The sequence below is a fragment of the Kryptolebias marmoratus genome, linkage group LG4, assembly GCF_001649575.2.
Source record: "Kryptolebias marmoratus isolate JLee-2015 linkage group LG4, ASM164957v2, whole genome shotgun sequence".
Lineage (NCBI taxonomy): Eukaryota > Metazoa > Chordata > Actinopteri > Cyprinodontiformes > Rivulidae > Kryptolebias > Kryptolebias marmoratus.
The window spans coordinates 9,489,852-9,503,219 of NC_051433.1; the positions used below are offsets into that span (position 1 = coordinate 9,489,852).

Below are 13,368 nucleotides of genomic sequence, written 5' to 3' on the forward strand. Positions count from 1 at the left end.
AATGACACACATTGTGCTCTTCTGAATTTCATCATCAAAGTTCTGACCCCTTTTCTTTATTTTCTTTGAACAATAATCACAGTTATCAAAGCTGAAACATGCATTTTTAAGACATTAACATTTTTTTCTTTCTTTCTCTTAGTTCAATTTTCAGTCTGATCTGTGAATAGTAATCATGTTGAACACGCACACATGCACACACAAACCCACACACATAGGCTTTCAATTCTAAGCTGTTTTATTTGACCAGAGAACAGAGGAAAAACAAAAACAGGGGCAATCAATTAGCAATAAACACTTTTGTTCCTTGATCACATTCCAGTCGGTACAAACTAGGTTTGCTCAAAGCACCTCGGAGGCACCAGTTAACGTGCTTTTCAGGGTTAGGAATTAGAGGAAAAATCTTATTAAAAAGAAGTGAATGCCATTCTCAAATGAAATCCAAGTGTCAAAATGAAGCCTGACGATTTTTATTTAACAGAGTGGAGAAATGCAAATACAGAATACTCCATTTAAATTCAGTCTATTCACATCTGCCCGTTGCTTGGCCTTGTACCAGGAGAGGAGTGTGCGGGTCGGCCTGCCAGATCATTTCTTGCCAAATCTCTGGGGAACGGCCATACTCCAGATCTGACCGGGGGCCACCTCCCAGTCTCGGGATTGTATCTGATCCTCCAGCACGACCTGCCCTCTGGAGCTGCGGCCAAACCTGCGTGAGAGGAGAAAGAGATGTAATTAAAGCTTATACATGGTTTTATTCTGAGGAGCTTTTGTACGGTTATTTTACTACTTTTAAAAGTGATATAAATCATATGTCTCATGGTGAATTAGTCATCGGGCTTCTGAGCTTTAAATAAATGCTCACAAATGATTCCAGTTCAAAGTTGTAAATTAAGCTTTCCATGAAATGTGAAGTTACTGAAATAGAAGTGTTTTTTTTCACAAGTTCAGTCTCTTAACGACTCTAACTTGAACCCACAAAATACACATCAAAACCCGCAGATCTATGAAAATAATGTGTATTTAATTGTGTTTAGTAAGTCCTAATTTTATTTCACTGAACAGCGCTCTAGAGTTACAGTTAGGATGAAAAGTTGCACTGCAGTCAAGGATTTCAGTCCAAGGTTTAAACCTCCAAGCCTGAGACCATTATTACAGGTAAAAACAAGTTCCTATTTTTGCTGTAATAAGAGCATTTATCTCTCGAACCACTTATCCAAATGGGCATCTCTGTGATATGAGTAATAATGGTGCTCATTCCACTTCGTGCCATTTTCAAATTTTAAAATGCAGATATGGGAGTAGCTGCAAATAGTTTAATGGGTTTTCTTTTTATACCAAACTCTCAATTGCAGGATCCTTCAAGGCGGGGGTTTGCAACCTCTGTGGTTACGGAGCTGCATGTGGCTCCTCAGCTCCTCAGCCGTGGCTCTTAATAGCTTTGACCAAACATGACAATGAATCGTGTTTATCATGACATTAAAAGGGAATAGTTTTTGTCATTTTCAACCCTAATGTTTTGGAATATGTGCATAAGACCTAGGCAACAAATATGGACTGAAGTACCTGCTTTGTGAAATATAATTAAGACAAATAAAGCATTTTACAGTAAATGCACTGACCTCTGTGGCTGATGGAGAACAGATTCCCTCGTTTCTCTCTGGGACTCAAGCAGCAGAGATCTTAACACTGAGGCCAGCAGATGATCATCAATGTCTCTGCTTTCACCCTCCTTAAGCAAACACATTTACAATAACTCAAACCCAAATCCACAAAGGTGCAAAGCTTGTTTTCTGTAATTAAATGAAAGCCTAGAAACACATCAGTTTCAGCTTCCCCTGGGCGCTAACTCCAACAACTCTGTCTTGCTGTGACAAGAGACCTTGAAATGTAGATGTCAGTTCACAAAGGCAAAAAAATAAACTGTATTCTGTGTGGTTTTTTTGGCAAAACTAAACCAAGATCTGTCTGTTCTTGCATGCTACAAAAAGAAATATACATATTTTAAAATTGTGATCTGAATCGATGTCCTTTATCAGACTCAGACACTGAATGTCTGTTTATGTAACAGTGCATTTCATGGTGTTGCATGAAAAGAGGTTTTTCCTAAAATCTAAATAATAAAAAGCTCACTTTCCAATAAAATTCTGCTTCACATAAAAGTGACAGACTCTGAACAGGTTAGCTGGACTTCTGTTTATTCACACAATCTTTTATTCACTTTAATGTAACATTTTATATTTAAATTAAAATATTTTTATCACATAATGACACGTGCCAAAGATGCCTTTCAACATTAGACTGTCATTTGTAGATGTCAACATTGTTTGAACTTGACAGGAATTAAGTTTTCATAAATGCATTATGAAGCCTACAAACGCATACATTTGCATTTCAAAGCAGAATGAATAAGTCAAAGAGTCAAAGTGTACCAATTCGATAACTGGAATGAAGAATTTGCAATTCAGATGTGCGAGTGATTTGTTGTCTCACCAGCCCCAGCAGGTGATCGGCCATGTTCTCCTCTGAGCTGCCAGGCTGGATGTCATTTCTATCCAAACCGCCTTGGACACGAAGAGCCTGACTGACTCCAGCCATCGCCATGATCAGGGCCAGAAGAGTCGCCACCGCAGCTGCATCCATGATCTGAAGCTGGAGAGGTCTGAGGAGGTCAGACTGATGCTGAATGCTGAAGAAGAAGCAGTTTGCAGGCAAGGCTCCCGAAACAGAAGAGGACTTCGACCTGATGGTGGTTTGGTTTCTCTTCATCGGTGGGAGATGGCTCTCTAGATCTTATATACACCTCCATGTCGCCGGCTGGAAAAACCCCAAAGAGTTGGAGAAATATGCTACTGCACAACAAGTAACAGGGGACCTGATGGAGGAAAAATACGAGCCTTAAGCAGGTCCATTTGGTGGAGCATTAGCGACGACGGGGAGCCATGGTGCATTATTATGAAGTCCTCAGGGTGGAACAAGACAACTCTCACAGTTATTAAACAGATAAATCCCTGCAAATGGAACCTGATTCACCGGTCCCTGTTGTCCCGCAGTTCACACTGAATGTACAGACAGAAAAACATTTATGAGCCACAAAATCATGCATCAATATGAAAGATTACTTGGGATGATTTTAGTGAATTTGAGCAGCAAATTAATGGACTAAATCGACACATTAACACAAAACAGACACTTGTGAATGCATTAGTAAATCAACTTTTTAAACCAGAAAAATGAAACCACATTACCAATTTATAAAAGACTGTCCAATTAATTAATGTTCCGGATATTTACTTTTATTTAAAGAACTGTTTGTAGGTAGAGATGTCCAAAATCATCCTTAAAAATGTATGGAAAATAACAAAACAAAGGTGATCAAAGCACTGAACTTAGCATTTCTTGAAAGAATGCATATCATGGGGATGACTCTGAGCTTCTGCTAAAGAAAATTTAGCTCAATATCTGTAAAATTGATGTAGTCATAACCATTTTTGTGGCAGCTAATGTCAATCAACTGTGGTGGACCTCTTGAATTGGGTTGACTAAATGTAAATGAGCTGCAGCAATACAGGCAGTGATTACCTTCTGAGAGTTTCTCTAAAATCTGTCAAGTGATTAAACAGATATTTTGTTAACAGACAGACAGAGTTGACTCTAACAATTAATGCCAAAGTTTTAAGCAAAGATGTTACAAAATATGTAGTGCTTGTTGTTTGTGTTGGACATGACTCGTAGCTGCTATCATGCCAAATTTTAGCTTGAAAATCAAGGAAGTTAGAGCCATTTTTGTTGTTGATCAGCTGTGACAGCCATCATGATTTGGATAATTAACATTTTGGTCAAAAGGGTTTATAAACACATTTTGACACAAATAAATGTGTGTATTGAAAGGCATCATCTCATAAATGTCAGCATTCATATCTGTGTTTATTTCAAATAAAGACTTCATTTTTCTTTATTAGTGAGAGTGACTCTGGTTTTACTGAAGCCATGTGCTCACGTTGTCTGTGTGTGTGTGTGTGTGTATGTGTGTGTATGTGTGTGTGTGTGGGGGGGGGGGAGGGGGTTATAATTACTCACTTCCACAAAACTGGAATTGGACTCGTCAAAGAACCTAATGGGTAACAATCGGCTTAAACACATTTAGAGTTTTACCAGCACCGTTTAACTGTCATGGCAACCAGGATGACATCTGAGGGATTCAGAGGGGAATTAGGTTTTTATTCCTATAATGGGATCCAAAGCTTCTGGATTAAAGGAAACACCTCATTTGCTCACTCTGACATGAAAAATTAAAAGCAACATTTATGTTCAGTCTGTACTGTTTTGGTAAAAATGGAGTAATTTTAATGTCAAAATTTCAAGGTCAAACACATCACACCTGCTGCTGATTTACTGTTTTGATAAATTTAAATGTTTTGTTTAGGTGAGTTTAATCTTGCACTGAAGGGATATTTTTTTTGTTGTTGTTGTTTTTTTAAATACAGCATGTTGGTTTTGTTTTCTTGGACCGTAAAATATAAGTTTTAATTATTTTTTATTATCCATTTTTACCATAAAAATAAAAACTCATCTTTTAACATCCTGTTCAATGAATATTTATAATAAAAACTAAAACAAACCTATATTTTTAAATACATTTTAAAAAGTGTATATTTTTAGTATAACCTGAGCAGATCAGGCTATTAGGTATTGGACCACATTTATTAGAAAATACATAGCAAATATAATAAAATTAGATTAAATTAGATGTTCCCTTAAGTCATCATTTTTATCATGCAGTTCAGATTTTTCTGTTGGTTTGTAATTTATTGTAACACTTATATTTGGTGTCTGTTTTGTTCCTTTTGTGTGTACTCATTAGATGAGCCTTGTTTTTTTGTGTGCATTTTTATTGTTTTACAAAAACAGTGCAAAGACAAGATGATCGTCACTTGTCAGTACTTTTCAGTTTTGCCACCCTCTCATGTTGTGTTTGTGAACTGCAGCTTTCGCCAACCCAAGACATACTTGTCCAACTCCCTTTACTTTTATTTACAATGTTGAAACAGTCCAGCCAAACAAAAAAAAGAAAGAAAATAAATAAATCAAATGACAGAAAATAATAACTGGGGATGTTACAGAACAGCAACAGGACCTTCATGCAGCCAATAACAGATGATTGTCCAGCAATACCTAATAAACCAAGCTGTCTTGTCATGCTTTACAGCCACAACTTAGAGAAGATCCAAAGAAATCAGATATTTTTCCCCAATTTTTCTGATTTTTTCCTTCTCTCTTTGTGTTGCTTCAGATTTGGAGGGATGTTTTACTCGTCCACCTGTGTCCAACAGATGTCTCGGGGCAGCAGCATCTAATTAGCAGTAGCCTTGTGTTTGTTACCATCTGCCACTTTTACAATAAGGCACATGTTCAAAACTACACATGTCAGAATTAATGCACCGTTTCACCCAAACTGGTGTGAGAAGCAAGATAATTCAACTTGACACATTAAAAACTGCAGTATTTATATACAGTACCATATACTGTTCAATCAGTTTCAGAAAAGAAAAACAAAATACACTACGAGCAACTTGAAAACCTCCTGTTTTAAAAATGTCTCATTTCATAGCACTTTTAATGTAGTCTCCTTTTTCCCCATTTTATAGGAGAGAAATCAATGTAAAAATTAATATTTGGTTTAAAATTCCTAAACAGACAATGGGCAGATGAAATATTGCTTTTGCTTTTCCGACACGTTTGGTTTTCATGCAACATCAGTGCCGTGGCCACGTTTCAGGGTTTTATTCAAGATCACTCAGGCAGTAGACACGAGATGTACAGTGGATGTGACTGACATAATACAAAAAAAATAATAATAACTATAAAAGTCTTTAAAAAAAAAGACTAATGTGGTTGAAAAAATTATGGATATGGCTAAACATTTAAATTTGTGTACTGGCAATTTCCTAAATAACTAACAAAATGAATAGAATTCCAAACATTTTTTGTTAAAAAAAACATTTTGTTGTTGTTGTTTTGCCTAGACTAATTTCAGTCTAACAGAATTTAAGGGGAAAAGTAGTCTCTTTTTTTACATGTCAGCCATAAAAATCAGTAAGTCTGTATTTAAATTTGCCCTGTGTGTGCGTTCATGCGTGTTTGACATTCAGTCCTTCAAACTGCTGACAGACAGCAACGTGTCAGGGCTCCCTATTGTAGGCTGTGAAACATAATGAGCAGCTAGACTTGTTCTAACGTTGTTGTCGGCCTTCAGTAGTCACTGTCAAGCTGCGAAACACGCACAGCACAAACAGACTGAGGCCGGTCGTTGATGAGCTGCAGGATGATGGACACAGATCTGGTCACAGGCCACCATTATGCATGTACTGACACAATAAAGTGTGCACAACATGTCATGATCCCAGTCTATGTGCACTTTTATGTTTTTTCTTTTTAAGTCAGTTAGTTACAGTGAGTGTCACACATTTGATTTGTTCAAGCCAAACAGTGCTTCAAACGTTACAAGGTCCCGTCACTCCAATGCGTGGCCCATTCCTTTTTATGGACACTTCCTGACTTCTCTGTCTGGAACTGCGGCCGATGCTCACGAGGAATCTTCACCGCGTGGTACTGAGGAAGTTTGTCTTTGTAGTGGCCGCGTCGAAAGAAGCCACACTGTCCACGAACGAAAGAGGCAAAAGAAACAGGAGAAGCCAAGAAGAAGGAGAAAAAGATTAAATTAATTGATGGTGCTAATATAAACATAGCTTTTGTCTCTAAAAGTAGATTTCACACCTTTTAAGAAAAACAAATCATTTTATTTTGCCCTTAAACAATTATTTTCTAGTTTAAAGTCCTTCTGCATCTCCTTTTTGCAAAGCACACACCACAAAAGCACATAGCCATGCTCCATGTTTCTAATTCAGCATTAAGTATTAGCGATTAATGCATTAAAACACCATTAGACAAAACACACTAAAATGAACAAACGCACCCAGTGATTCTAATTGCAAGTTCATTCTGGCACCTGGTATTTATCATGAAATGCAAATCAAACACGATTAAAAAAATTGTATGACATGTACTTCAACCTAAAACAAAAAGTAAAAAAATCTTCATAGAGCGATGCCAGAATGAACAGGTGAAGATAATTAAACAGTAAGAGGCACCGCACACGGCACAGCAGGCATGTCAAACCCTGAGGCGGACACGGCTGGATGGTGTTCAACAGGAACCAATTAACTAAAACCATAACTTAAAACCTCATTGTTGGTTTTTTAATGATCCAATAAAAGGGTGAAAAATCTCCTGGAATTTTAAGTATTGTATCAGGGGTTTTCATTATTAATGTAACTTCATGTTATACCATGCAATGTATCAGTAATAACTTAATATGAACTTCGGTTTGGTTTGTGTCACTTCTGCACACATTTGCCTTCTAATATTGAATAAATGTGGAGTAGCAGTTTTTTTACAGAGAGCAAGAGAGCCTTTAATAATCAGAACAGAGATGAGAGGCGTCGCATTGTCCATTACCTACACAGACACACACACACACACACACACACACCTCGATTCAGCTCTGTGACTAATTCTAATGTCGTCTCAGAGGTGCATTAAATTTAATCACCTGTTCCACTTTGCAGCTTTCAAACAGCACCGAGGAACAGAGAAGGTGGAAAGTGTTGAGGGGTCAAAATGTTACATCAGATCCTCCTGGCAAAGAAACCTTCAAGTCCTCTGCTCTGACTAGAAGCTATACTCTAGTAACTGTATTTCGTAAATATTATTCTTTTTAAATATGAGGAAAAAAGTTATTCACCACCCGTTTTGTCTTATTTATTGTGCCCTTAAATAAAGTCCCAAAACAGAGCAGGATAAATAAAAACCAGAGATGTTTTTATGATTCCACTGCCTTTAACAAGCCACACTGTAAAACAAGTCCATTATTTGTGTTCATTACCAAAAATCTGAAAAGAACTGTAATTTATCAGAATAAACCATGTTTCCTTACAAAGTGCACTCGTTCTCTGACTTATTTTCTTTAGTGGTCAATTTCCAGGGAAGCCTAGAAATTAAAAAGCAGAACTTTTCTGCTAGGAAAACCTAAATTATTGGAAAAAAGATTTAAATATTTAAATTTAAATAAAAATTCAATTTCCACATCTCATTTTTGCACAAAGTTGTGGTGTGGGACTAATTTGATCTAAAAATTGGTCCTGGTTTTCCACCTGTTTAATTTACAGGAATTTATCAAATAGTTTAAATGAGAATAAAGTGTTTTTTTTTTCCTTTTTGTAAATAAACAGTAAATGTAAACTTATATAGAAACTACCACTCCAAAGTTAGATTTTATAATTTAATGAACTGTAAAATTACAGAAACTGAAATGTAATTTAAAAATAAATCACTGTCATCATCTTTTATTATAAATTGTAGTGAAATTATTTTGTGTAGCCAATAGTCATCTTTGTTTATTTAATCTTGGTAGTTATTAACAAAGAATTAACAACCAGCTTCTTTTTCTGCCTATATGAAGGAAACAATTATTCATAGATTATGAGTATTTTAAATAGAAAATGTATCATCTTAATGATTAAAATGAATTGAACATTATTCTCAGTTGCAGATGTTACTGCAGTGACATTTGAGCTCAAACTGTGCTCAGATGTTAGGCTGTGATGAACACCACCGGCCTTAAAGTGGGCTGAAGAGCAAAACAGTCAGGGTTGAAGGATTTTACCGCTTGGAGGGAGAGGAGGAGGGGAGAGCAGGCCAGATGTAAAACGCTTTGATATTATAGTTCTGATGCCTGCTTCTCCACCTCCGAGGGTTGGACCCCCAAATGGGCGCGGTAGTACTCCGTCTCATAGTGCGGGCGCCGCTCGCTGCGCTTGAAGAACCCGCACTGAGGCATCAGATCACCACGGGGAAAAGTGGAGGCGAGTAGGAGAGATGTGACAGAAAGACGATTTTAAGGACAGACGGGCCCAAGTGGAGAAGAGACAAAACAAACAGGAATGAGAGAAAAGAAACAAATATAAGCATAGATAAGCATAGAAGAGGAAATGAAAAAATGAGGATTAACTAGAAATGTACCATATGAGTGCAGGGTAGAACAGAAATATTTGGAATGCCAGGAAATGTGAGGAGAAAGAGGATAAATTTTAAAGTAAATGTGACAATTTTAGTGACGCCTTCAGAAACTGCATAAAGGCAGGAAAGGAAAAAAAATCTTAAACACTGTTTTAATGAAAATTAAACAAAATTGTATTAATTTTCTTCCTAGACATCTACAATAACAAAAAAAGTCTGCATGTTTGGTATATTCAAAAAATTAGTATTTGAGGCTTTTTTGTTCAAAAAATAATAAAGAACATAAGCAATATATTTAAAAAAAAAATCTGATTTAAAGTCATGTATTTGTCAACAACTGAACTAGATGCATTTGATTGAGAACATTGGTGTACTTGTAACTAAAAAAGCACTTTTTATCTGTCATTTACTCGGTTTTGTATAAATTCTTCCACCATTTTAGTGATTTATAGGAAAGACTTTACTTTAAACATTCAAATCCAGTAGAGTGCAGACTTATAGGTGTATGCAGAGGCCACTTGCTTCCAAATGAAAGAGATAAGAACGTATAAATTACCTTCCACAGTATGCATACGAGGAGAGTCAGCAGCAGGATGCCTGCCAAGACGGCTATTAAGATGATCCACCAGGGGATCCAGTACTGATCAGCAAGACCCAACTCTGGGTAAATCATCACAGTAATCTGTTGACGGAGAGCGGATTATACCACAAGCTAATATTTATCACTGCAAGAGCTGAACAAATACTCTTTTATTGTATATAGTTGTAATTTAGTTTTCCGTGGAGGGGGTGAACTGAGTACCTGTGTTGTTGCATCCCTGAGGAACAGGTGTTTGATGCTGGACTTGACTGTGATGTTGGCTCTGACCAGCAGCTCCAGAGTACTGACTGCTGGGAAATCCTGAGCGAGAGCAGAGCAGTAAAACACAGATCAAACATCACATTTATGATGTAAAACGCGACGCTATATGGTTAAATCTTCTTTCAAGATGTGTGTTTGTTCTATATTCTGCTTTGAAAAGCATGACAATTATCAGATAACAGTTACTGCTGAAATTCAAAGCCAAGATCTTGAATATTTAGTTGTGCTTGGAATATGTGTTGTGAATGACAATCATCCACAATTTTAGCACAACATTTATTAAACTGACTGAGTCATAGCCATTTTTGTGTTTCCTTAAGTTGGTTGTGGTAGCTATTTTGAGTTGTGTCGTAACAGTTCATGTAATGGTTACTTTCATTAAAATCCATCCATCGTTCATGAAATATTTTGATAACTATTTTGATAACACACAAACACAGGCAAAAAACATTGTCTGCCTTTCAGCACCAAGGGATAATCAGATATTTCAGCCAAAATGTTTCAAAACAAAAGTCAAGTGAAAAAAGGGGTTCCCTAACTTTTAATGGTGGATGTGAATCATTTCTAATTTCCAAAAGGGATTTAAATAAATTCCATTCAGCCTTTTACTGAACAAGAAAACAAACCATCCTCACACTGAGTGAGTCAGTCTTGGTTCTCTGACAAAATATTGTATTTTATGTGACTCAGATTGCTGCTTCCTGTAACATCTAAGCGTTCCTCCTGTGTGTGCTCTCACTGCAGTTTTCAGTCTTCACTTCCATTAATTGTGTACTTAGGCAGTGGTGGTTCCAGGGCGTGGCACAGAGTGGCAGCCACCACTGGAAAAAAAGATATCATGCCACCCCCCAGTTGACATCATATTTCCTAGATAAAATATTTTAGTACAAATTTGAAAGCCAAGGATGTTTCCACAGAACTTCAGTCTCTTTACTGATTTAAAATTTGCCTACCCCCTTTTGAATCTCAAAATGGTTTAACCTGATCCCAGGACCAGGACTTGTAAATTTCACCAGCAAAAACAGTTTCAAGACCTCCTCCTGATTATCAAAGTGGCTACTGAAAAGCTCTAATCTGTGGAGCAGCAGGTAAAGCGTACCCATTTCATTACCTAATAAAAGCTGCAATAAACTTTGCCCCCCTGCTGGAACCTCATGCCACACTTTTACCACCCTAAGAAAAGAGCTCCAGATCCACCGCTGTACTTAGATGAACATGAGTTGCAGAAATTTGAGGGAAAAAAGTCAGAGAAAGTGAAACTACAAGTTGACAATGAAAGCTCAGAGAAACACTGATTCTAATTGGATTGCATGGATCTTTTTTTACCTCTATGAAGCTGCTTTTCCACAGCCTGGCGTGGATGTTGAGGACAGCCTGACCTGTGAAGCTGTGGAGAGGACACTGGAACAGAATGCAGCGTGCCGAGCCCAGGAGGCAATCCTGAAGAACAGAACAACAGCTCAGAATGCTCCGATGAATAGAAAAGCTACAAAAACACATCTCTTCAATTATGCATCTGTATTTTACAGTTACCTTAGTGATAAATTAACAAACTGACCTTATTTTCATGTTCATTTGTTGTCTCTCTTACCAGTTTGAGCGACTTGCGTCTCTCTGAAGCTGCCACAGCTGGAGTGGTTCGCCCCACGCTGCCTTTTCTCATCACTTGATCTTCCTCCTCTGGATAGGAGCGGCGACCTCTGCCCACCTGCTGAGAGCGATGCATTCATGTTTGCATGCATATTATGACTGTGACTATTACATTTTTATTCAATTAAACTAGAATGTGTTCCATCTCTGTATGTAATTGATCATTCTGTTAGTTAAGAGGAAATATATTAGCTAAAAAAAGATTTTGAAGATGCACCATAACATGCATCTTCTAGCAGGTAGAATGATTTTAACATGATAAAAGTTGGTTGTTAGAAATCAGTAGTTGCTCCGACCTTTTGACCAGCAGCTTGTGAATTGTTTGCAGGTGAGATGCTCTGTAGCTTCAGAGGATTTAAGGCTTCTTTCGGGGTGCACTGTGTCCCTGGGTGGCCGTCAAACGTCATGCTTGCAGGATAGAGGAGCCACTTTCCGTTTGCCAGCTCATTGGGCCACATGATGTTGAGGAAGGCAGAGCCAAGCATTTGGTGAGCTTTCCCAGGATTTGAGACCTGACCGAACCAAATAAATACAGTGCATGATGGAAAAGAATCAATCACTCTTTATTGTTCTTTGTTTTAAATAAATGCAATTTTTTTTCATGTGCAGGTAAGATAAATGATTCATCTCTCTTCTTTCAGTCAAAACAACGTGATTAAATGGTGATAATCACAGCAACATATTCTTGTCAAACACCACAGTTACTCTTAAGTGTACAAGTCTTTGCTCACCACAAACTCTAACTCCACAGGGCTGCCGATGTCCTCCAGACTGGTCATGGCGCTCTCTCCCTTCACTGTCCCACTGAAGAACAGCCGCTGAGGACGAGCCAGTCTTAAAGAAAAATATAATCAGATCAGCTGCACACATGTTTCCCACACAGCTTCATAAGCAGAGCTAATCCCAACATGACTCTCAAAGGTACCGATGACTCCTACAAAGACTGAGGGCATTATTTAAAACCACAGGATGTCCGTTCTACTTCTGGATTAGGTTATGATCTGCAAGACTTCTCAGACCCACATATTAAAAGTAAACATCAAGAGTCTTAACATAAAGTAGTGTGAGTGAATGCAAAACATTATAAGATTATGAATTAAAGATCCCTAAAGCAAAAAAGAAAACAATGATGTCAAGTTTAAACTAAGACCAAGCAGATGTACACCCTCTCAGTTTTTCAAACCATGTTAACTCACCCGCTGACAGACAGAGGGAGCTCTATCACAACTTTAGCATAAGCTGTGACGGGGTCCAGGTCAGGCTGCTCACTGATGCTGAAGATGAAATGATAACAACAGATCAAAGACTTATTTAACCACAGCTCTTTTAATCGAATAAAGACAAACTTGTGAGTGGTCCAACACTGATCTGTGTTGTCACCGAGGGGATAAGGAGGACTTACGTCAACAGTTGGAGATCTGCGGTTAACTCAGTCGTCTCTGCGGTGATGTTAGCCGTGCTCAGGTTGATGGTGAATTTTAGCTGAAGGGCAAACACACATGAATGTTTCAGCTGAACTGTTACATTAATTACTTACACAGAAGGAAAACTGGATTCAGTATTTAGCTGTTATTGTTGTAGAGTTGATTTAATGTGACTGGACAAAGTTTTAGTCCAGTGGTTTCCAATCCTGGTCCTCGAGGGCCACCATCCTGTATGTTTTACTTGTTTCTCTGCTCCAACACACCTGATTTGAATCAATGGGTGATTAACAGGCTTCTGCAGAACATGAAGAAGTAATTTAACCACTGAATCAGGTGTGTTGGAGCAGGGAAACA

General features: G+C 37.7%; 2 protein-coding genes across 7 annotated transcripts in view; both read right to left on the bottom strand.

Moving 5' to 3' along the window:
* Positions 1–231: 231 nt before the first annotated feature.
* npffl (neuropeptide FF-amide peptide precursor like) lies at positions 232–4,478 on the bottom strand. Its single transcript, XM_017408813.3, has 3 exons — positions 2,494–4,478; positions 1,623–1,732; positions 232–709 (listed from the first exon to the last, which is right to left on the bottom strand). Exons 1-3 carry the CDS (start codon positions 2,767–2,769, stop codon positions 589–591), a joined length of 507 nt encoding a protein of 168 aa, XP_017264302.1. The 5' UTR covers positions 2,770–4,478; the 3' UTR covers positions 232–588.
* Positions 4,479–5,010: 532 nt separating this feature from the next.
* Positions 5,011–13,368, bottom strand: part of itga7 (integrin, alpha 7) — a 33,877-nt gene continuing 25,519 nt past the window's right edge. For 2 of the 6 annotated variants that reach the window (XR_005233087.1, XR_001808424.3), the window contains exons 17-26: positions 12,993–13,072; positions 12,787–12,864; positions 12,322–12,424; positions 11,887–12,102; positions 11,532–11,651; positions 11,267–11,380; positions 9,881–9,979; positions 9,635–9,760; positions 8,726–8,890; positions 6,522–6,657 (exon numbers count right to left, since the gene is read on the bottom strand). Coding sequence is in view for 4 of the 6 variants with exons in the window: in XM_017408807.3 (XP_017264296.1) it covers positions 6,502–6,657; positions 9,635–9,760; positions 9,881–9,979; positions 11,267–11,380; positions 11,532–11,651; positions 11,887–12,102; positions 12,322–12,424; positions 12,787–12,864; positions 12,993–13,072 (1,092 nt within the window). In the remaining 2 variants the exon portion in view is untranslated. Of the gene's footprint in view, positions 6,658–8,725; positions 8,891–9,634; positions 9,761–9,880; positions 9,980–11,266; positions 11,381–11,531; positions 11,652–11,886; positions 12,103–12,321; positions 12,425–12,786; positions 12,865–12,992; positions 13,073–13,368 lie in introns of all 6 variants that reach the window. The other 4 variants (XM_017408807.3, XM_017408809.3, XM_017408811.3 and 1 more) reach the window with 2 other exon arrangements.

Excerpts from the sequence above, each read along its gene's own strand:
- npffl (XM_017408813.3), bottom strand. The coding sequence starts at position 2,769 with ATGAAGAGAAACCAAACCACCATCAGGTCGAAGTCCTCTTCTGTTTCG. Across the intron at positions 1,733-2,493 it reads CCGATCACCTGCTGGGGCTG|GAGGGTGAAAGCAGAGACAT; the intron begins GTGAGACAACAA and ends TGTTTGCTTAAG. Across the intron at positions 710-1,622 it reads GTTCTCCATCAGCCACAGAG|GTTTGGCCGCAGCTCCAGAG; the intron begins GTCAGTGCATTT and ends CCTCTCACGCAG.